Source organism: Coregonus lavaretus (genome assembly GCF_964263955.1).
Source record: "Coregonus lavaretus genome assembly, chromosome: 13".
In the NCBI taxonomy this organism is placed as follows: Eukaryota; Metazoa; Chordata; class Actinopteri; order Salmoniformes; family Salmonidae; genus Coregonus; species Coregonus lavaretus.
The window spans coordinates 3,089,507-3,112,854 of NC_140000.1; the positions used below are offsets into that span (position 1 = coordinate 3,089,507).

General features: G+C 44.4%; 1 protein-coding gene across 1 annotated transcript in view; it reads left to right on the top strand.

The window, feature by feature from the left end:
* Positions 1 to 864: 864 nt before the first annotated feature.
* Positions 865 to 23,348, top strand: part of LOC311139291 (cyclic AMP-responsive element-binding protein 5-like) — a gene marked incomplete at its 3' end in the record, with an annotated part of 54,418 nt that continues 31,934 nt past the window's right edge. The window contains exons 1-5 of the mRNA XM_084174177.1: positions 865 to 917; positions 6,462 to 6,539; positions 6,953 to 7,046; positions 10,870 to 10,991; positions 17,535 to 17,680. Of these exons, the coding sequence (XP_084030303.1) occupies positions 6,486 to 6,539; positions 6,953 to 7,046; positions 10,870 to 10,991; positions 17,535 to 17,680 (416 nt within the window). The 5' untranslated portion in view covers positions 865 to 917; positions 6,462 to 6,485. The remainder of the gene's footprint in view (positions 918 to 6,461; positions 6,540 to 6,952; positions 7,047 to 10,869; positions 10,992 to 17,534; positions 17,681 to 23,348) is intronic.

Genomic DNA, 23,348 nt, shown 5'->3' on the forward strand with positions numbered 1-23,348 from the left:
TTAGTTTGATGGTAGAACCAGGATGATGTTCTACAGACAGAAGGCTGTTTAGTTTGATGGTAGAACCAGGATGATGTTCTGTCTGTCCTTGATTTCCCCTGCATCACATTACCTCTAGCCTACCTAGCATTATGCCAGGACAAATATCTCACTTGTTCTTTGTCTGTGTAACACCATCTCTTAAATCCAACACTTAGAGGTAGATATAATGTCTCCAATTATTTATTTACTCAAGGCAGCGGCATGATTATTCATTATTAAGAGGTAGAAGATGGAGAGAGGAAAACATTATCTCGCTCTCTCTCGCTATCTCTCTCTCTCTCTCTCTCTCTCTCTCTCTCTCTCTCTCTCTCTCTCTCTCTCTCTCTCTCTCTCTCTCTCTCTCTCTCTCTCCCTCTCTCTCTCTCTCTCTCTCTCTCTAAGACAAGGTCCAAGTCTGCTATTCAAGGGTAACTTTCTTGTATTTGTGAACTTGGGTAATTGGAAATGAATTGAATTGCTATCGGTCTTCTATACTACTGTATATTAAAACATGAAATATAAATTTCAATGTAAACTTTATTTACCATCTTAAAAGCAGCCACTATTCTGGCTGATCCGGTTTTTTTTGCAAACAAGAGGTGAATACCCTATGATAAAACATGTTTTTGTATAGGGTAGCCTTTAAATAAGTATTGGGGCAAGTTGATAGTGGGGTACCCTCTCAGTTGTGTGCCCTACCTTACGTCCCAAACTCTGCCTTGCTCGCCCCAACAGCCCGCCTCCAAGCGGACCACAATGATTTAGAAGTTCAGGAATCCCACGTGACGTCACCGAGGGGTGACGTAATGCTTCTCTAAATAGAACGTATTGTAATCTTTTCTCAGTCCAACGTGGTTCCTTCTGAGAGGCTGTTGCATATTTTCTACACTTGTTTGGTAAGTTAAAAGAATTGCATTCCACTACAGTAAATTATAAACTTGCAATTATAGATTGTTAATTTCGTTTTGTACAGTTGTGTTGTTATATTTTCACTTCGGTTGATGTGACAAGTTGCTCAGAGAATCGCATCGACTGAATGCTGCGGCGTTCTGTAGATTTGTTTGATTTAATATTATTGTCTGTTGTCTCGTGCATATTGTATTATGAGCAGAATTGTGTTTATGTCAGTTATTTCTTCGTATAGTAGCAGGCTTGCCATCTCAGTGCAATACTTAGAAGTTTCAGGACGCGCGTGGACTGACTGTTGAATGTTGTTGAAGTTGAGCACGGAGATGTCAAGTGATGCTCGCTGCTCGCGAGCTGTCAGTGCCGTACCGTAGCTATTAGCTACCATGGTAATTTACCCCACAAACTGTATGTGTGAGTAGGTTAACTATGTGTAGTATCGACAGTAGTATCGAGCGATGTGTCAGTGCAGGGTAGCCTATGGTGCGCAATTACTAAAGACAATATTTGGAGGAATTAGTTCGCAATGGTTATCAACTGCAAATACTGACACAGGGTGGGCTAACCTATAGGAGTCGACTTAGCCATTTTTTGTAGAGCATTACAAAGTAATATTTTTAATGATTCTCAAGTTTGCAGAATTTTGCATCATTGTTCCCCTGTCCCATCCATGGATGGATGCAGCCCACGTCTAGATGTTGTCCTGTGCAGTTTACGAACGGTCACGTCCTCGACAATGGTAAAAGTAGCTTAAGAGGAGCTGTCATTCCATCCATAATACCAATACATGTTTATGATACTGTGGTAGCCTATAATACTGTTCACATTTCATTTTGAAGAGGAATCTAACCGAAACATTACGTCATTCTGCAAGCCAGCAGTCGCTATTTGATTAACCGCCGCCGAGCTATTGAAGGTTCCAGAGGGGTTCTGCTGACGGGGCACACTTGACTTTAAGTGCCTGCGGCTGAAAAATATGTTTTAATCTTATGATTAGATTGTCATTGAGTTTAAATGATGGCGAACCATTCTCCATTTATCAGTTTCCAGTTTAAAAAAAAAATTGTAGCCTATATCTATCAAACAATCTCTCTCTGTAAGTTTACTGTGGTGCCTCTCTTCTGCAATTACTATTCACTAATGATGAAGATGATGATAATGATAATGTTAATGTTAATAACTAATATTATTGTGTTAGTGGTTTAACTAAATATGATTCATGTGCAACATTATAATATCTGATGATGAATCCATCTTCATAAATAAAATAGAAACTCACATTAAATAGCCTAAATTAAATAGAACATTACCAAAATTATTTGAGGCATATAACTTAAAAGAAAAAATAATCGTTATAAGACTACTAGAAGTTAGGGAAAGAGAGTGTACTGGAATTAAGGCCTACTGAAAATAACTGGTCTGACTGATGGAGGTAAGATTGAAAAAAGTTCATTGTTATTGACAGAATAATTATTATTATAGTGGGTAAAATAAAAATACATCTAACACAAGACAGAGGTAGACTGAAGTATACTTCTTAAAAATGTGTTTATTTCTAATTTAATTATTATATATGAAGATATTAATCAAATCTGTCACTATAGATAAGCTACCATGATCATAAACATTGGTATAAAATAATTAGCACAGTAACACAGAATAAAGAATTTACTTAATCAACTACCTAAGTTAACTTCATCAATTAAGTTAAGTGAATACAACCGGTATACACCACTGTTTGTGTGCATTTGACCAGCTGTAAATTTGAGCACTTTCCAGGTTATGATTTTGAGTCTATTCAACCAGGTAAAGATTAGGATGTGATGTTATAATAATCCTCATGGTTTTACATATTATACTTTGGGTTTGTTAGGGTCCCGTGTGGCTCAGTTGGTAGAGCATGGCGCTTGCAACGCCAGGGTTGTGGGTTCGATTCACACAGGGGACCAATATAGGGAAAAAGTACAAAAATTTATCCACTTACTACAGTAAGTCACTCTGGATAAGAGCGTCTGCAAAATGTTTGAACTGTTAGCAACATGTTTGCATTTTTATGAGAAAAAAAACAATTTTAATAGCCTACTTTTACAAAAACAAACTCTAATAACATAATTATAAAGAAGATGATTCATACAATTTGCCATGAGTGATACCGTCCACACAATCACAGTCCCTTCTATAAATAAAGGCAGATCTGACTTCAGGTATTGTGGTAGTGTAAAAAGGCCCTATGCTGAGTGTGTATATACCGCGGCCCTCCGCAGCTCAGTGTTAGTTAACTCCTTGTTATCCTCTATGTGGATGTGAGTGTGTTGACTGGTGGAGCCCTGGGGTGGAGAAGTCTCTATGCTTGTTGGAAGTTCACACACACACACACACACACACATACACACACACACACACACAGTTTACACACAGTGCAGGGACAGAGAGGTGGTGATTGACAGTGATTGAGGGTTGCCTCTCAGGGGCCCCTCTGTCCTGTGTGTTTACAGTGTACTATAAGGCCTACATGAGGAGTTGACAGCACACACAGCATTGTCTGAGCGAGCCGTGTTCCTCGCCTCAGGGCTCGCTGTGATCCCACCATGAACCTGCGCTGTTGAAGGCCCCCCCCCCCTTCACACACGCCGAACACACACACACACCGATCACGCACACGCCAAACACACATCGAACACACACACGCCGAACACACACACGCCACACACACACACCGATCACACACACGCCAAACACACACCGAACACACACACATGCCGAACACACACACGCCGAACACACACACACACACACCGATCACACACACGCCAAACACACACCATACTGTATGAATTGTAATATGTGCCTTACCTGGAGAGTTCGTTCCCTGGTCCCTGTTGAAATCGTACTCCGCTCACTAATCCTTCCCCTCTCTCACATCGGGACCCAGTTAATGTAAAGTGTAACCAAATTTCCTCTGCTAAACTAAAACATCTATATCAAGTGAAAGCCAAGTGCCCCATTGAAGGGAAAAGGCGTTGTGCTCTGGCGATTTAGAGGCGAGAGCAGCAATTGGGACAACTCACTGGGGCTTACATGGAGCCCTTGTTTCAGTGTTTTATGTGTATGATGGTTTGAATTTCCTTTTCAACATGTTGAGTTGAGGTATTTCTGAAAGAAAAGCCCCACATCAATAATTTTCCCTATTCTGGTAATGACTTGTGAATAAAGTTTAGGCCTAACGTGTGGAAATGGAATATAAAATGTTTCTCTTTGGATATTAGTCTGGTGGTTTTCGGATTGACATTTGGAGAGAAGCTTTTGGAACATAAGCCGAATCAGATTGTCAAAACACTTGATGGACTAGTTTAAGTTGTTGATAATACTGTGAGAAGAATTCTACTTAGTGAACAAAGCTTGATGAACTGAAAGTATCCAGGTTAGAGAATAGATCATGCTGTTCAGACCAATCTTTTTTATATTATATCTGGGCTACCAGTATTAGACCTACAGTATGTGGAGAGTCTACTACCAGTATTGGACCTACAGTATGTGGAGAGTCTACTTCTTTGTCTTGGAGTGGCCAAGGCTCACTAAGTGTACAATTAGATAATACTCGATCGATAAGGTTGTTGCTGTTGCTCTGGAAAGTGTCGTTTTAGGTAGTAAAGTGATAGAAGGAGAAAAAGGTGAGGGAGGGAGAAAGAGAGAGAGGGACGGGAGACAGAGAGAGAAGGACGAGAAGAGAGAGGGAGAAAGAGAGAGAGCGAAGGAGAGAGAAGGATAAAAAGAGAGAAGGGGGGATAGATAGAGACGCATACCTCCTTGCCCTCTGACAGAGGGACCCTGTCCAGACCTTTCCTAGCAGAAGTAGCCTGTAAGGAAAAAGGCTCTGGTTAACTTTACACACCATTTCAATGTTTTGACCTTGTTAGAGGAAATAGTCTGTACAGGTCAAAAAAATCACACATGTTAATCATGTATGAAGGTATTCATGCTGAACACGTCATGTGTGGCCTTGGCTCAAATGTTTAGTTTATTCAAATACAGAGACGAAAAAATTGGCACTTTTGTGGGATTCAATCAGATCACACATGGTGGAAAATGCGGCTTTTAAACACCATTTCCAATTGAGCCGATATATGCAGCATTTACCGTTGTCGAGAATGAGCAATCGGATTGAATCCCGGCCTAATGTGGTTGTCTGTGTGTACATTTGAAGAGTAATTTGTGTTAGGCTTTATCGTATGAGTGCTTCTCAGTGGATTCATTTGGTTCCAACATGTCCCACCCATTTTCATCCAAAGAACAAGGGCGCCTGCTCCCTAATCAATGACAAAACAGGATTTCAAAAAGAGTCTTTAACATTTTTATCCCCCTCTCAGGCTACAAACCAGGCAGCTAAGCAGTTAGGCCCTAGTCTCCCAGAGGGCTGAATGGCCTGGCAGTGTGCTGAGGGTGGAGGGGCTGGTTAGAAGACAGTAGAGGTTAGACTGCAATAAGACTTAGTGAGACGTAGAACCTCTAGTCTGAATAAAACATGAAGTCCCTGTGGTCACGTCATTCCTGGAAATAGTCATTCCAGGAAATAGCAGTTAAATGCGTGCTGATGTTTTGTAAACTCTAGTCTAATCTGCTCCTACTATTATATGTGTTGTAAACTCTAGTCTAATCTGCTCCTACTATTATATGTGTTGTAAACTCCAGTCTAATCTGCTCCTACTATTATATGTGTTGTAAACTCTAGTCTAATCTGCTCCTACTATTATATGTGTTGTAAACTCTAGACTAATCTGCTCCTACTATTATATGTGTTGTAAACTCTAGTCTAATCTGCTCCTACTATTATATGTGTTGTAAACTCTAGTCTAATCTGCTCCTACTATTATATGTGTTGTAAACTCTAGTCTAATCTGCTCCTACTATACTACCACACGTAATCAACCCCCCCCCCCCCATTCCCCCCACCCAGGCGCCATCCCAAATGGCACCCTATTCCCTATATAGTACACTACTTTTGACTAGAGCCCAGGGCCCTATAGGGAATAGGGTGCCATTTGAGACGCAACCCCGGTCATAGAGACCAGGCCGGGCCCTGCCTTTAAGCTGTAACATCTTTTTTCTTGATGTCATGTCCTGTCGCTCTCTGTATGAACTAATGAACACCTGTCTGTAGGCTACTGCCATGAGGGAATGGAATACTATATTTTGTATGTTTACGACTGAAAATAACTACGAAGTCTGCTATTTTCAGGCACAACATCAATAGAGTAATCTAGAATGACACAATGAAAGAAAGGGATGTCTACGTCTTCATGTGTGCTGGGAGCTAAACTCTCCTCTTTTCTCTCTCTCTCTCTCTCTCTCTCTCTCTCTCTCTCTCTCTCTCTCTCTCTCTCTCTCTCTCTCTCTCTCTCTCTCTCTCTCTCTCTCTCTCTCTCTCTCTCTCTCTCTCTCTCTCTCTCTCTCTCTCTCTCTCTCTCTCTCTCTCTCTCTCTCTCTCTCTCTCTCTCTTTCACTCTCTTTCTCTCTCTCTCTCTCTCTGTTTGTAGTCTTATGAGGAGTTGGTGAGAGTGATGAACTCTGAGCAGGAAAGGCCGTTTGTGTGCAGTGCCCCTGGCTGTTCTCAGGTGAGTGTCGACACTGTATGTTCAGTGTTAAACTCCCAGGTATTTTGTCCACATGCTGGAGACATTAAGAAGATAGATTACCGCAAAACAACACATTTGTACTTACTCAATGATCATAGACAACCACAAAATTCACAGGAATTTGTTTCTGGAGTGCAGTATTCCTTTAACGGTCTCTGTGCATGCCTTTTTAACCTGGAATTCACACTAGTGAATATCATACAAAATATAACTGAATATCACTGGATTCCAGGCTTGAGACTCTGTGCGTAGAGAACTGAGTGGTTGTGTTCTTTATCGAGGAGGACCACATTGGAAAAGAACTATATTTATTGTTTCCTGTGTTATCCTCTTTTTTTTAACAGTACAGTTTTCTTTACCCCAAAATGAATCTAATAATTCTGTCCCAACAGCGATTCCCCACAGAGGACCACCTGATGATTCACCGGCACAAGCATGAGATGACCCTGAAGTTTCCCTCCATAAAGATCGACAACATGTTATCAGGTGACAAACGGCTTCAGACATCCCATGCTGTAACATCACTCTCTAGTGTGCATCCCAACTGGCACCCTATTCCCTATGTAGTGCACTACATTTGACCAGGGCCCATAATAGGATGCCATTTGGGACACAGCCTCTATATAGTCTAGTCCCATCGTGGTGTTCTGGAATAGATGAGTGTTGTATTTCTCTCTCAGGAAGTAGCAACTGTCCCCGCCAGGCATATAGTAAGTCAGGCTATAAACAGAACTGTGTAGCCTACACCAGGGTTGGGGTTGATTCCGTTTTTGATTCAGTCAATTCAATGAAATTCACTTAATGAATGACTGAATTCAGGCCAACTGTGCTGTGCGTTGTGTTCAGGAGAGTTTGTGGTTGACTGCTATACTGTATCTCGACTCTGTTGTGGCTCTCCTCATTTCCCAATGGTGAAAGCCTCGTTGTGTATTGAGTCTAATCTGTAACCCATACCTTGTCGTTCTGCAGTGCTCAGCAGGACAATGAGACATTGATGTATCGCCGGAGAAATTCATATTTTTCCTTTTTCCAAATTAAGATACATGTTTTGTCATAGACAACATTTCTCTTCCTTGCTGAGTTGTGCCGCTGGTTTCCTGTCATCATCACAGATCTCATTAGTCTTGCTGTGACAGTGGGGAGGGGATGAATGGGTGGAGGGGTGGTGGAGGGGGGGTTCCCCCACCCTGCCCCACCCTGCCCCACCATACAGAGGGGAGGAGATGTGGTGTGGTTGGGGATGACATATTGACCCACAGTTCAAAGGAAGACCTGATTTATACTGTCTGTGTACAGCACCTGTAAGTGTCAATCCCAAGGCAAAATCATACTTCCAGATCTTTAGTGCCTAGACAGAGCCCTGCTGATGCAACAGAAGACTGGTGTGTGTGTGTGTGTGTGTGTGTGTGTGTGTGTGTGTGTGTGTGTGTGTGTGTGTGTGTGTGTGTGTGTGTGTGTGTGTGTGTGTGTGTGTGTGTGTATGTGTGTATGTGTGTGTGTATATATAGATGTATTTAAAAGTGTATTTGAGGTTTAAAAAGTATTCTGAAGTTCTACTATATCAACCCCTACAAAAATGTCCATTAATTATAATCCACATAATAACTGTACTTTCCTGTTGCTGCAGGATTATTTTCCTGCTGTACACTCTTAGAAAAAATGGGTCCAAAAGTGTTCTTCGGCTGTCCCCATAGGAGATCCCTTTTTGGTTCCAGGGAGAACCCTTTTTGGGGCCACGTAGAACCATTTTGGGTTCCATGTAGAACCGTCTGTGGAAAGGGTTATTCTTCAAAGAGTGTAGCAAATTCGCTCAAATTAGGATACAAATGTATGTATGTACAGTGCCTTCAGAAAGTATACACACCCCTTCACTTATTCCACATGTTGTTGTGCTACAGCCTGAATTCAAAATTGATTACATAAAAAACATTTTCTCACCCATCTACACACAATACCCCATAATGACAAAGTGAAAACATGTTTTTAGGAATTTTTGCAAATGTATTGAAAATTAAATACAGAAATATCACATTTACATAAGTATTCACAGCCCTGAGTCAATACATGTTAGAATCACCTTTGGCAGCGATTACAGCTGTGAGTCTTTCTGGGTAAGTCACTAAGAGCTTTGCACACCTGGATTGTACAATATTTGCCCATTATTCTTTTCAAAATTATTCAAGCTCTGTCAAATTGGTTGTTGATCATTGCTAGACAACCCCTTTCATGTCTTGCCAAGGATTCTCAAGCAGATTTAAGTCAAAACTGTAACTCGGCCACTCAGGAGCATTCACTGTCTTCTTGCTAAGCAACTCCAGTGTAGATTTGGCCTTGTGTTTTAGGTTATTGTCCTGCTGAAAGGTGAATATATCTCCCATTGTCTGGTTGAAAGCAGACTGAACCAGGTTTTCCTCTAGGATGTTGCCTGTGCTTAGCTCCATTCCGTTTATTTTTTATCCTGAAAAACTCCCCAGTCCTTAAAGATTACAAGCATACCCATAACATGATGCAGCCACCACTATGCTTGCAAATATTGTATTAGATATGTTGTATTGGATTTGCCCCAAACATAACGCTTTGTATTCAGGACAAAAAGTTATTTGCTTTGCCACATTTTTTGCAGTATTACTTTAGTGCCTTGTTGCAAAAAAAATTAATAACTTACATCATGCTGAAAGGGATGTTCAATGTCTGCTCTTTTTTTTTACCCATCTACCAATAGGTGCCGTTCTTTGCGAGTTATTGGAAATCCTCCCTGGTCTTTGTGGTTGAATCTGTGTTTGAAATGCACTGCTCAACTGAGAGACCTTACAGATAATTGTATGTGTGGAGTACAGAGATTAGGTAGTCATTCAAAATCATGTTAAACACTATTATTGCACACAGAGTGAGTCCAGAGTGAGTCCATTTACTCCTGAACTTATTTAAGCTTGCCATAACAAAGGGGGTGAATACTTATTGACTCAAGACATTACAGCTTTTCATTTTTAATGAATTTGTAAACATTTTGAAAAACATGATTCCACTTTGTGTAGGCCAGTGACAAAAAAACAAAATTTTAATCAATTTTAAAGTCAGGCTGTAACACAACAAAATGTGGAAAAAGTCAAGGGGTGTGAATACTTTCTGAAGGCACTGTGTGTATGTATGTGTGTTTGTGTGTGTGTGTGTGTGTGTGTGTGTGTGTGTGTGTGTGTTAGGCTGATGCTGACTGAGATTGTCTTCTTTATTATTTACACTGAGCGACCAGGAGAATCAGGTTTCTGTCCCGGCTGAGTCAGTGTCCTCATTCCCCACTCTCTCTCTTACTGCTCTGTCCATTTCTCTTACTGGAAGAGGGTCGACGATCATAAGTCACCTGTCTGTCTGACTCTCCTGTTTAGGGTTAACACAACTTCAACATGTCACCCAGAGAGATTTAAACTGCCCCAGACCCTTTCCCCTTTTTGATATGTAACACCAAAGCTTACCTCATTTTACCAAGGTTTGGCCTGTTTCTCCTAACATCCGCGGTGAGTTGTCACGTCATCATACTTCTCTGGAAATGGACACCGCTGGCGCTCCAGTTTTTAAAAACGTTTTAATGGAAGAGTTAAGCTCTCATCCTCCCTATTGGGAAAGCCAGACTGTTTTGGTCAAACTGTATTTTGGTCGTCAATCCCCAGTCTAGCCAGAATGGATAAACAGGCCGTGGTGGAGTATACTTTTAGCCTTTGAAAAGGACTTGATCCTAAAATCACCTGGACTGTCTGAAACATGATCCAGTCTCTCTGGTCTCTCTGCCCCCTGATGCTGAGTGGAGTAACACTGCCTGACTAAAGGGAACAAATGCCCCCCCCCCTCTCTGTAGGTGAGGTCTGGACATTGTTAACTGAAATGTTGCTATTGAGAGTGGTATCTGTGTCTAATGTAAAAGGAGAGTGGCTTTGCTAACCATTTGGAACGATCATTAGCTTGGCGTATTCTCTGCCTCTGTCCACTTTGTATTCATCAGCTGTTCTTCTTTATCGACAAACTATCACAACTTAACAGTTCAGGCAACGGACAAAAACAAGTCATTTTTAGCTAACATTATTAGAGTTGAAAATGTTGTGTGAGTCCCTCTCACGGCTAGTTAACAAACATGCAGTGCAGATATATATACAAATGTATTGTTTTATACACTATTTAACTTTTTTTTTCTGTTTCTAGAATGAATGCTTTCCTGACCAAGATAGACGATTTTTTTGTCAATTTGCTACCTGCTAGGATGCTAATATCCGTTCTAGTGAGTTGTATATGTAATTCTATGGTGTCTCCTGTGTTCCAGACCAGACGCCAACCCCGACGCGCTTCCTGAAGAACTGTGAGGAGGTGGGTCTGTTCAGCGAGCTGGACTGTTCTATAGAACAGGAGTTCAGGAAGGCCCAGGAGGAAGAGGACAACAAACAGGTAGACAAGATGACAATAAGACAACTAACCTGATTATCAGGTAGACAAGATGACAATAAGACAACTAACCTGATTATCAGGTAGACAAGATGACAACAAGACAACTAACCTGATTATCAGGTAGACACGATGACAGTAAGACTAACCTGATTATCAGGTAGACACGATGACAGTAAGACAACTAACCTGATTATCAGGTAGACACGATGACAATAAGACAACTAACCTGATTATCAGGTAGACACGATGACAGTAAGACAACTAACCTGATTATCAGGTAGACACGATGACAGTAAGACAACTAACCTGATTATCAGGTAGACACGATGACAGTAAGACAACTACCCTGATTATCAGGTAGACACGATGACAGTAAGACAACTAACCTGATTATCAGGTAGACACGATGACAGTAAGACAACTACCCTGATTATCTTTTTGAACTATCTCCAAAAAGTTTTGGGACACTGTAAAGTCCTTCCGTAGCCTCCAACTGCTCTTAAACGCTAGTAAAACTAAATGCATGCTCTTCAATCGAACGCTGCTTGCACCCGCCCGCCCGACTAGAATCACTACTCTCGGTGGGTCTGACTTAGAATATGTGGACAACTACAAATACCTAGGTGTCTGGTTAGACTGTAAACTCTCCTTCCAGACTCACATTAAGCATCTCCAATCCAAAGTTAAATCTAGAATCGGCTTCCTATTTTGCAACAAAGCCTCCTTCACTCATGCTGCCAAACATGCCCTCGTAAAACTGACTATCCTACCGATCCTTGACTTTGGCGATGTCATTTACAAAATAGCCTCCAACACTCTACTCAGCAAATTGGATGTAGTCTATCAAAGTGCCATTCGTTTTGTCACCAAAGCCCCATATACTACCCACCATTGTGACCTGTACGCTCTCGTTGGCTGGCCCTCACTACATATTCGTCGCCAAACCCACTGGCTCCAGGTCATCTATAAATCACTGCTAGGCAAATCCCCGTCTTATCTTAGCTCATTGGTCACCATAGCAACACCCACCCGTAGTATGCGTTCCAGCAGGTATATCTCACTGGTCATCCCCAAAGCCAACACCTCCTTTGGCCGCCATTCCTTCTAGTTCTCTGCTGCCAATGACTGGAACGAACTGCAAACATCTCTGAAGCTGGAGACTCTTATCTCCCTCACTAACTTTAAGCATCAGTTGACAGAGCAGCTTACCGATCACTGCACCTGTACATAGCCCATCTGAAATTAACCCACCCAACTACCTCATTCCCATATTGTTATTTATTTTGCTCATTTGCACCCCAGTATCTCTATTTGCACATCATCTTCTGCACATCTATCACTCCAGTGTTAATACTAAATTGTAATTGTTTTGCACTATGGCCTATTTATTGCCTTACCTCCATAACTTGCTACATTTGCACACACTGTATATATATTTTCTATTGTGTTATTGACTGTACGTTCTGTTTATCCCATATGTAACTGTGTTGTTGTTGTTTTTATCGCACTGCTTTGCTTTATCTTGGCCAGGTCGCAGTTGTAAATGAGAACTTGTTCTCAACTGGCTTACCTGGTTAAATAGAGGTTAAATAAAATAAAATAAATAAAAATCAGGTAGACACGATGACAGTAAGACAACTAACCTGATTATCAGGTAGACAATATAACAGTAATACAACTAACCTGATTATCAGGTAGACAAGATGACAGTAAGACTAACCTGATGAAGCCCACCTTCCATTTCTATACACTATTCTGCACAATGACAATTATTTAAATGAAGGTTGGCCATTGTCTTTCCAAGTGTGAGGGTTTTTCTCTTCAGGTAGAGAAGATGAGAGTAAGAAATACAAACCTGCTTGTCGAATGCCTCGTTGGTTCACTTTTTATACAGTATTCTGCACAATTATTGAATCAAGGTCGGTCGTTGTTTTACGTTGTTTTAGGTGTGAGGTATTTACAGTGCCTTCGGAAAGTATTCAGACTCCTTGACTTTTTCCACATTTTGTTAAGTAACAGCCTTATTCTAAAATGGATTAAATCTTATTTTTTTCTCAGCAATCTACACACAATACCCCATAATGACAAAGCGAAAACACGTTTTTAGACATTTTTGCAAATGTATTAAAAACAGAAAACAGAAATACCTTATTTACATAAGTATTCAGACCCTTTGCTATGATACTCGAAATTGAGCTCAGGTGCATCCTGTTTCCGTTGATCATCCTGGAGATGTTTCTACAACTTGATTGGAGTCCACCTGTGGTAAATTCAAATGATTGGACATGACTTGGAAAGGCACACACCTGTCTATCTAAGGTCCCACAGTTGACGGTGCATGTCAGAGCAAAAACCAAGCCATGAGGTCGAAGGAATTTGTGATGCGTGTGATAGAAGGAGTCAGGCGCAGGAGAGTAATACGCATCCAAAGAGTTTATTCCGTCGATAAACAGTTGCGCAAGCATGCGACAACAACACTCAGGCACAGGGGAAATATCTACCCTGGCAACAACAAGGTAAGGGTAGCTCAACCGAGCTACAAACAGCTCACTACAAACAATCACCCACACAGACAAGGAAGCAGAGGGAACACTTATACAATGACTAATTTGGGATAAGGACCAGGTGTGTGTGATTAATTAGACAAGATAAGTGGAGTGATGATAAATGAATCGGCAGCAGCTAGTAAGCCGGTGACGACGAACGCCGAAACCTGCCCGAACAAGGAGGGGAGGCAGCCTCGGCGGAAGTCATGACAGAATTGTCCGTAGAGCTCCGAGACAGGATTGTGTCGAGGCACAGATCTGGGGAAGGTCCCCAAGAACACAGTGCTCTCCATCATTCTTAAATGGAAGAAGTTTGGAACCACCAAGACTCTTCCTAGAGCTGGCCGCCCGGCCAAACTGAGCAATCGGGGGAGAAGGAGAATAACCTAATGGGTTCCTCTGTGGAGATGTGAGAACCTTCCAGAAGGACAACCATCTCTGCAGCACTCCACCAATCAGGCCTTTATGGTAGAGTGGCTAGACGGAAGCCACTCCTCAGTAAAAAGCACATGACACGCCCGCTTGGAGTTTGGCAAAAGGCACCTAAAGACTCTCAGACCATGAGAAACAAGATTCTCTGGTCTGATGAAACCAAGATTGAACTCTTTGGCCTGAATGCCAAGTGTCACATCTGGAGTAAACCTGGCACCATCCCTACAGTGAAGCATGGTGATGGCAGCATCATGCTGTGAGGATGTTTTTCAGCGGCAGGGACTGGGAGACTAGTCACGATCGAGGCAAAGATGAACGGAGCAAAGTACAGAGAGACTCTTGATGAAAACCTGCTCCAGAGCGCTCAGGACCTCAGACTGGGGCGAAGGTTCACCTTCCAACAGGACAACATTTACATTTACATTTTAGTCATTTAGCAGACGCTCTTATCTAGAGCGACTTACAGTTAGTGAGTGCATACATTATTTTTTAATTTTTCATACTGGCCCCCCGTGGGAATCAAACCCACAACCCTGGCGTTGCAAACGCCATGCTTTTCCAACTGAGCTACATCCCTGCCGGCCATTCCCTCCCCTACCCTGGACGACACTGGGCCGATTGTGCGCCGCCCCATGGCACACAGCCAAGACAACGCAGGAGTGGCTTCGGGACAAGTCTCTGAATGTCCTTGAGTGGCCTAGCCAGAGCTCGGACTTGAACCCGATCGAACATCTCTGGAGAGACCTGAAAATAGCTGTGCAGCAACGCTCCCCATCCAACCTGACAGAGCTTGAGAGGATCTGCAGAGAAGAATGGGAGAAACTCCCCAAATACAGGTGTGCCAAGCTTGTAGTGTCATACCCAAGAAGACTCAATGCTGTATTCGCTGTCAAAGGTGCTTCAACAAAGTACTTAGTAAAGGGTCTGAATACTTATGTAAATGTGATATTTCATTTATTTTTATTTTTATAAATGTGCAAAAATGTCTGAAAACCTGTTTTTGCTTTGTCATTGTGGGGTATTGTGTGTACATTGATGAGGGGAAAAACTATTTAATCAATTTTAGAATAAGGCTATAACGTAACAAAATGTGGAAAAAGTTAAGGGGTCTGAATACTTTCCGAAGACACTGTATATGTGTTTTGGATGCTCAGTTTTCCTGCCAGAACCATCAGCTGAATTAGACACACTGCTGTGCACAGGGCCTTCACCTGTGTTTATCTCTGGAGTACAGTAAGATAAGGCCAGGGGAACCCCCGAGTACAGTAAGATAAGGCCAGAGGAACCCCGGGTCAACCCACAGCTGCAGGCAGACAGGTGTGTTATGGGTAGTCCCCCTTTATCTTGCACTGTCATCATTCTTCAATCCCCCAGCCACCACACACACATTCCAGGCAGGTAACTGTACACACACTGTCATCATTCAATCCCCCAGCCACCACACACACATTCCAGGCAGGTAACTGTGCACACACTGTCATCATTCTTCAATCCCCCAGCCTCCACACACACACTCCAGGCAGGTAACTACTTCCTGAAACACTCATAGCAGGCACAAGCATGCACACGCACATTCACGCAAGTCATCTCCTAACCAATTGTAACAAACTCCCATCAGGGGATACACTGTGCTTGCTAGCTCACACACTCACAACAGGTAGACTCTACCCACCCCTATTCCCACTCACATGTCGGGATTCAACCACTGTGTTGCAGCAAGAGCCCCGACAGGCAGATAGGCAGATAGACAGACAGACAGGCAGACAGGCAGACAGACAGGCAGACAGACAGACAGACAGACAGACAGGCAGGCAGGCAGGCAGGCAGGCAGACAGACAGACAGGCAGGCAGGCAGGCAGGCAGGCAGGCAGGCAGGCAGGCAGGCAGGCAGGCAGGCAGGCAGACAGACAGACAGACAGACAGGCAGGCAGGCAGGCAGACAGACAGACAGACAGGCAGGCAGGCAGGCAGGCAGACAGGCAGACAGACAGACAGACAGACAGACAGACAGACAGACAGACAGACAGACAGACAGACAGACAGACAGAGAGGTGAAGGGCTGTGACTGCTACAGGAGAGGTGAGGAGGGAGCAGGATATCAGATTCCCCCAGGCAGCTGCTGTACTGTAAACAGCTCACTTCATCTCTCAGAAACACAGATATAGGGATTCACGTTTCCTCCTGGTCCAGACTCAGACAGACAGCCGCAGACAGACAGCAGCTTGAGACAGCGAGACCAGGCTGTACGCCAGACAGACAGACAGCCAGACCTGCACACTCGTCATGTGTCTGCGACATGTGTGGCTCACCAGCAGTCACCACTCACCACAGTCTCAGAACAGTGAGGTCCGATTGGACTCCAAGGTAGTTGTTAATGTATTATGGGTCAATGTTAAGAACTCTTTACCTGTGACACTATGTCACAACACAGCTACACTGTATCTCTCTGTCTCAGACTGCTGATCCGGTGTCTGGTCTGGGGGAGATGGGGATACATGCTGTAGGCTGTAGCTCTGCTGACGTCTGGGTCTGGGTTTGGCTCTGGAGGCTTTCTGTGTCAGTCAGGGCACCCAGGCCACGTCTAGCCTCCCCAGTCCCCCAAGTCTGGCGGTGTGGTGTTTATGGTTGAGGAGCTGTGCTCAGTCAGCACGACTGGGAGGCGAGTCTCGGCAGGACTGTGGAGTACACAGCATAGCAGCATATCAGGGGAGAGAGAGGAGAAAGGTTGGTTTAAGTTCAAGAGAGCATAGCTCACAACAGTACACTCTTAGAAAAAAAAGGTGCTATCTAAAACCAAAAAAGGGTTATTCGGCTGTCCCCATAGGAGAACCCTTTGAAGAACCCCTTTTGGTTCCAGGTAGAACCCTTTTGGTTCCAGGTAGAACACTTTCAACAGAGGGTTCTACGTGGAACCCAAAAGAGTTCTACCTGGAACCATAAAGGGTTCTACCTGGAACCAAAAAGGGTTATCTTATGGGGACAGCCGCAGAACCCTTTTGGAACCCTTTTTTCTAAGAGTGTAGAAGTTGCTACATCAGCAGTCTGAAAACCTGACCTTAATAACCCTTGCATCCATAGCTCTGTCTATGCATTTGAGAGTGGTTACATTTCTCCCGTCCCATCCACCCTCATCTTTTTACCAAAACAGAGATAGGGAGAACACTTTGATATTGTTTCAATTGCTGATTGCTGCATTCAGGCTCTTCGTGAGGAAAGTGACTGAGCAGTACAGGGGTTACAGTGAAGCTTTGTAACTTTGACATTTAAACTTTGACATTTACACTAAATGAACTTAAAGACTAATTATTGCAGTTGGCTGTTAACAATGTGTTCTGACTAGGTCCTCTCTCTCTCTCTCTCTCTCTCTCTCTCTCTCTCTCTCTCTCTCTCTCTCTCTCTCTCTCTCTCTCTCTCTCTCTCTCTCTCTCTCTCTCTCTCTCTCTCTCTCTCTCTCTCTCTCCCCTCCCCCACTCCCTCTCTCTCTCTCTCTCTCTCTCTCTCTCTCTCCCCTCCCCCACTCCCTCTCTCTCTCTCTCTCTCTCTCTCTCTCCCTCCCTCTCTCCAGAACATCTCTCTACAGAACCTGCAGAACCAGCAGCATCACTCTCGGATGGGGAACCATGACAACAGCATAGTGATCCAGCAGGCCCTGCCCTCTCCCCAGTCCAGCTCTGTCATCACCCAGGCCCCCTCCACCAACAGACAGATAGGGTGAGGCCTCCAGTCCACAATGCCTGGATTAACCAATACATTAACTAACATTAGACCTGGGTCAAATACAGTACATGTCAAATATGCTATTTTAGTATGCTTACTTTAGCTTGAAGTGTTTCACTTTTGGGACTATTGCTTCCATCTATCCTCTGTGGTTAGTCTAGAGAACTACTCTGCCTTTTCTCTGTCTGATATTCAGTACAGTGATATGAGGATGTCCTTTTCAGCAGTGGCCCAGTGATTGGCATCCTTGTGTAGTCTCTGAGGTCACACCAGTGTTCTGTTACATATGGAGCTGTGTGTGTGTGTGTATGTCTGTGTGTGTGTATTGTGTATCTTTCTGTGTGTGTAAGTGTGTGTGTGTGTGCGCATCTGTGTGTGTGTGTGTTACTGACAAGGCGATTCATGTTTAGCTGTTGACTGTGTATTGTCCCACAGCAGAGCAGAGCATGTCAAGAGGGGCCCAGGGGAGAGGGATGAGGTCATCTCTGATGGCCCCGGCCCGGCCTTGGCTGCTTTTACAGCGGTTTAGCATTTCATGCTCCAAAATAGTCCCTTTATTTCTTTCACTTTAGGAGGGGGAAGTCACACAATAACTGCCTTTGGTTTAGATGTTTCGATCCTTGTTGCAACTGAAAGCCTTGTCACGCAGCTTCTTAAAAACAGGGTTATGATTGAATTCAGCGTGAAACATGTGAATTCAAATCAAATCAAATCAAATCAAATTTTATTGGTCACATGCGCCGAATACAACAGGTGCAGACATTACAGTGAAATGCTTACTTACAGCCCTTAACCAACAGTGCATTTATTTTAAACAAAAAAAGTAAGAATAAAACAACAACAAAAAAAGTGTTGAGAAAAAAAGAGCAGAAGTAAAATAAAGTGACAGTAGGGAGGCTATATATACAGTAAAATAAAGTGACAGTAGGGAGGCTATATATACAGGGGGGTACCGTTGCAGAGTCAATGTGCGGGGGCACCGGCTAGTTGAGGTAGTTGAGGTAATATGTACATGTGGGTAGAGTTAAAGTGACTATGCATAAATACTTAACAGAGTAGCAGCAGCGTAAAAAGGATGGGGTGGGGGGGCAGTGCAAATAGTCCGGGTAGCCATGATTAGCTGTTCAGGAGTCTTATGGCTTGGGGGTAGAAGCTGTTGAGAAGTCTTTTGGACCTAGACTTGGCACTCCGGTACCGCTTGCCGTGCGGTAGCAGAGAGAACAGTCTATGACTAGGGTGGCTGGAGTCTTTGACAATTTTGAGGGCCTTCCTCTGACACCGCCTGGTATAGAGGTCCTGGATGGCAGGGAGCTTTGCCCCAGTGATGTACTGGGCCGTACGCACTACCCTCTGTAGTGCCTTGCGGTCAGAGGCCAAGCAGTTGCCATACCAGGCGGTGATGCAACCAGTCAGGATGCTCTCGATGGTGCAGCTGTAGAATTTTTTGAGGATCTGAGGACCCATGCCAAATCTTTTTAGTCTCCTGAGGGGGAATAGGCTTTGTCGTGCCCTCTTCACGACTGTCTTGGTGTGTTTGGACCATGATAGTTCGTTGGTGATGTGGACGCCAAGGAACTTGAAGCTCTCAACCTGTTCCACTACAGCCCCGTCGATGAGAATGGGGGCGTGCTCAGTCCTCTTTTTTTTCCTGTAGTCCACAATCATCTCCTTTGTCTTGGTCACGTTGAGGGAGAGGTTGTTGTCCTGGCACCACACGGCCAGATCTCTGACCTCCTCCCTATAGGCTGTCTCATCGTTGTCGGTGATCAGGCCTACCACTGTTGTGTCGTCGGCAAACTTAATGATGGTGTTGGAGTCGTGCCTGGCCATGCAGTCATGGGTGAACAGAGAGTACAGGAGGGGACTGAGCACGCACCCCTGAGGGGCCCCCGTGTTGAGGATCAGTGTGGCAGATGTGTTGTTACCTACCCTTACCACCTGGGGGCGGCCCGTCAGGAAGTCCAGGATCCAGTTGCAGAGGGAGGTGTTTAGTCCCAGGATCCTTAGCTTAGTGATGAGCTTAGAGGGCACTATGGTGTTGAATGCTGAGCTGTAGTCAATGAATAGCATTCTCACGTAGGTGTTCCTCTTGTCCAGGTGGGAAAGGGCAGTGTGGAGTGCGATAGAGATTGCATCGTCTGTGGATCTGTTGGGGCGGTATGCAAATTGGAGTGGGTCTAGGGTTTCTGGGATTATGCTGTTGATGTGAGCCATGACCAGTCTTTCAAAGCACTTCATGGCTACAGACGTCAGTGCTACGGGTCGGTAGTCATTTAGGCAGGTTATCTTAGAGTTCTTGGGCACGGGGACTATGGTGGTCTGCTTGAAACATGTTGGTATTACAGACTCAGTCAGGGACATGTTGAAAATGTCATTGAAGACACTTGCCAGTTGGTCAGCACATGCTCGGAGTACACGTCCTGGTAATCCGTCTGGCCCTGCGGCCTTGTGAATGTTGACCTGCTTAAAAGTCTTACTCACATCGGCTACGGAGAGCGTGATCACATAGTCGTCCGGAACAGCTGGTGCTCTCATGCATGCTTCAGTGTTGCTTGCCTCGAAGCGAGCATAGAAGTGGTTTAGCTCGTCTGGTAGGCTTGTGTCACTGGGCAGCTCGCGGCTGTGCTTCCCTTTGTAGTCTGTAATAGTTTTCAAGCCCTGCCACATCCGACGAGCGTCAGAGCCAGTGTAGTATGATTCAATCTTAGACCTGTATTGACTCTTTGCCTGTTTGATGGTTCGTCGGAGGTCATAGCGGGATTTCTTATAAGCGTCCGGGTTAGAGTCCCGTTCCTTGAAAGCGGCAGCTCTACCCTTTAGCTCAGTGCGGATGTTTCCTGTAATCCATGGCTTCTGGTTGGGGTATGTACGTACGGTCACTGTGGGGACGACATCATCGATGCACTTATTGATGAAGCCAGTGACTGATGTGGTGTACTCCTCAAAGTGCTTATACAGGCTGATGAACAGGGTTCGTAATGGTAGTGGAGGGTCAGAGGACTGTTCAATTATCCTTCAGTCAGCTTCTTACTCTACGGGTTAAATTAACATTAAAAAAGTTTCCCTGAGGTAAAAAAAGTATTTTCCAAAAGAAGACCTAAAGCGTATGTATGAAAAAATGTATGCACTCACTAACTGTAATTGGCTCTGGATAAGAGCGTCTGCTAAATGACTAACATGTAAATGTATGTGTCTAGTTGGGGAGTTGGGGAGTTTAACATTAATGCTTGTTGACGTTTGTACATCTGTGAGCTCTTGAGTTCAGACCTCTGTGCTGTAGAAATAGTCAGGATGGGTGTTGGGTGTGCCCCACCATGATGTCATAGACCCTCGTCCCGCACCCCTGGGGTGATATCAGCTTTTTTGGGGGAACGCCTTCATTGCGCTCCCATCCACTGACCTGTGTCTTGAGTTGATGTTGTTTCCCCTCTCTCTCTCTCTCTCTCTCTCTCTCTCTCTCTCTCTCTCTCTCTCTCTCTCTCTCTCTCTCTCTCTCTCTCTCTCTCTCTCTCTCTCTCTCTCTCTCTCTCTCTCTCTCTCTCTCTCTCTCTCTCTCTCTCTCTCTCTCTCTCTCTCTCTCTCTCTCTCTTCTCTTTGTGTCAGTCTATCTTTCATTGATAATTGACACCTGAATCACACATACTGTACATAATGCAGTCACACAAGCACATGCACACATACACGCGTACGCACGCACACACACACGTACGTGCACACACACACACACACACACACACACACACACACACACACACACACACACACACACACACACAGGGGTGGATGTGAGTGCGCAGACCCACGAGCCACTGCGGCCCCTCATGATGAGTTCAGATGTTTTGTGGCCCCCACCCCCATCATAGTTGCCCATCCCTGCTCTAAGGGATCAGAAGTCAGAAACACCATGCAACAATTACAATGCTTTATTCACTGAATCTGTGTTTGTTTCAGTCATAGCCTATTGTTCTCTCTCTCTGTCTCTCTCCCCCTCGCTCTCTCTCTCGCTCTGTCTCTCTCCCCCTCACTCGCTCTCTCTCTCTCTCTCAGTCTCTCTCCCCCCTCTCTCTCTCTCCCCCCCCTCGCTCTCTCTCTCTCTCTCTGTCTCTCTCCCCCCTCTCTCTCTCTCTCCCCCTCGCTCTCTCGTTCTCTCCCTCGCTCTCTGTGCGTGCTGTTATCTTTAAAACATGCAGTCTAGAAGTGGAATAACATGATGTCTTGGACTAGAAGGTAGCCCTATAGTCTGTCCTGTGTTGAGCCAGACCTATAGTCCTGTGTTAAGCCAGCGTTGTGTTAAGCCAGCATTGTGTTAAGGCAGCTCTGTGTTAAGCCAGCGTTGTGTTAAGGCAGCTCTGTGTTAAGGCAGCTCTGTGTTAAGGCAGCGTTGTGTTAAGGCAGCTCTGTGTTAAGGCAGCTCTGTGTTAAGGCAGCGTTGTGTTAAGGCAGCTCTGTGTTAAGGCAGCTCTGTGTTAAGCCAGCATTGTTGTTAAGGCAGCTCTGTGTTAAGGCAGCTCTGTGTTAAGCCAGCGTTGTGTTAAGCCAGCGTTGTGTTAAGCCAGCATTGTGTTAAGGCAGCTCTGTGTTAAGGCAGCATTGTGTTAAGCCAGCATTGTGTTAAGGCAGCATTGTGTTAAGGTAGCATTGTGCATAGATAATAAACAGAGAGTAGCAGCCATTTGATTAGATGTTCAGGAGTCTTATGGCTTGGGGGTAGAAGCTGTTTAAAAGCCTCTTGGCCCTAGACTTGGCGCTCTGGTACCGCTTGCCGTGCGGTAGCAGAGAGAACAGTCTATGACTAGGGTGGCTGGAGTCTTTGACAATTTTGAGGGCCTTCCTCTGACACCGCCTGGTATAGAGGTCCTGGATGGCAGGAAGCTTGGCCCCAGTGATGTACTGGACCGTACGCACTACCCTCTGTAGTGCCTTGCGGTCGGAGGCGAGCAGTTGCCATACCAGGCAATGATGCAACCAGTCAGGATGCTCTCGATGGTGCAGCTGTAGAACCTTTTGAGGATCTGAGGACCCATGCCAAAATCTTTTCAGTCTGTGTTAAGCCAGCATTGTGTTAAGACAGCTCTGTGTTAAGCCAGCCTGTGTCCAGTCAGGCCTGTGTAGTTTTACCACTGGTTGGAAGAAGACATGGGCTGTACCAAATGGCACCGTATTCCATAGGGCTCTGGTCAAAAGTAGTGCTCTATATAGAGAATAGGGCATCATTTGGGACGTAGCCCTGGTGAATATTGGATGTGGGAGCCATCAGTAAGCCTGCCTGACACCCCTATACAGGCTCTTTGTACAGGAGAGGACAGGGGTGGAATTACATCCCCTTGGCTTGGAGGAGAAGAAATCACTGTCTGCCAGTAAAAAAGAGACATAAGGCTGTGCTGAGAGACAGGCCTGTTTTACCTGACTTAACTGTCATCAAAGACTCCCCACCTCGCTGGAGAGGAGGAGCATCGGATAGGAAGACTCACCACTTCAGCATTTTTTAGGGAATACAGTTGAACATCAGCCAGCTGGCTAAATCTGGCACATTTACAGAAAGGTTCAGCAGCGTGCATTGTCTCTGTCAAATAAGCTTAATAACTAAAGTACGTTTTAGTTGGTCAACTTTATTCTATAGTACAGATTCATCCATTTGAATGTGGTTGAGATCGTCAGAAAA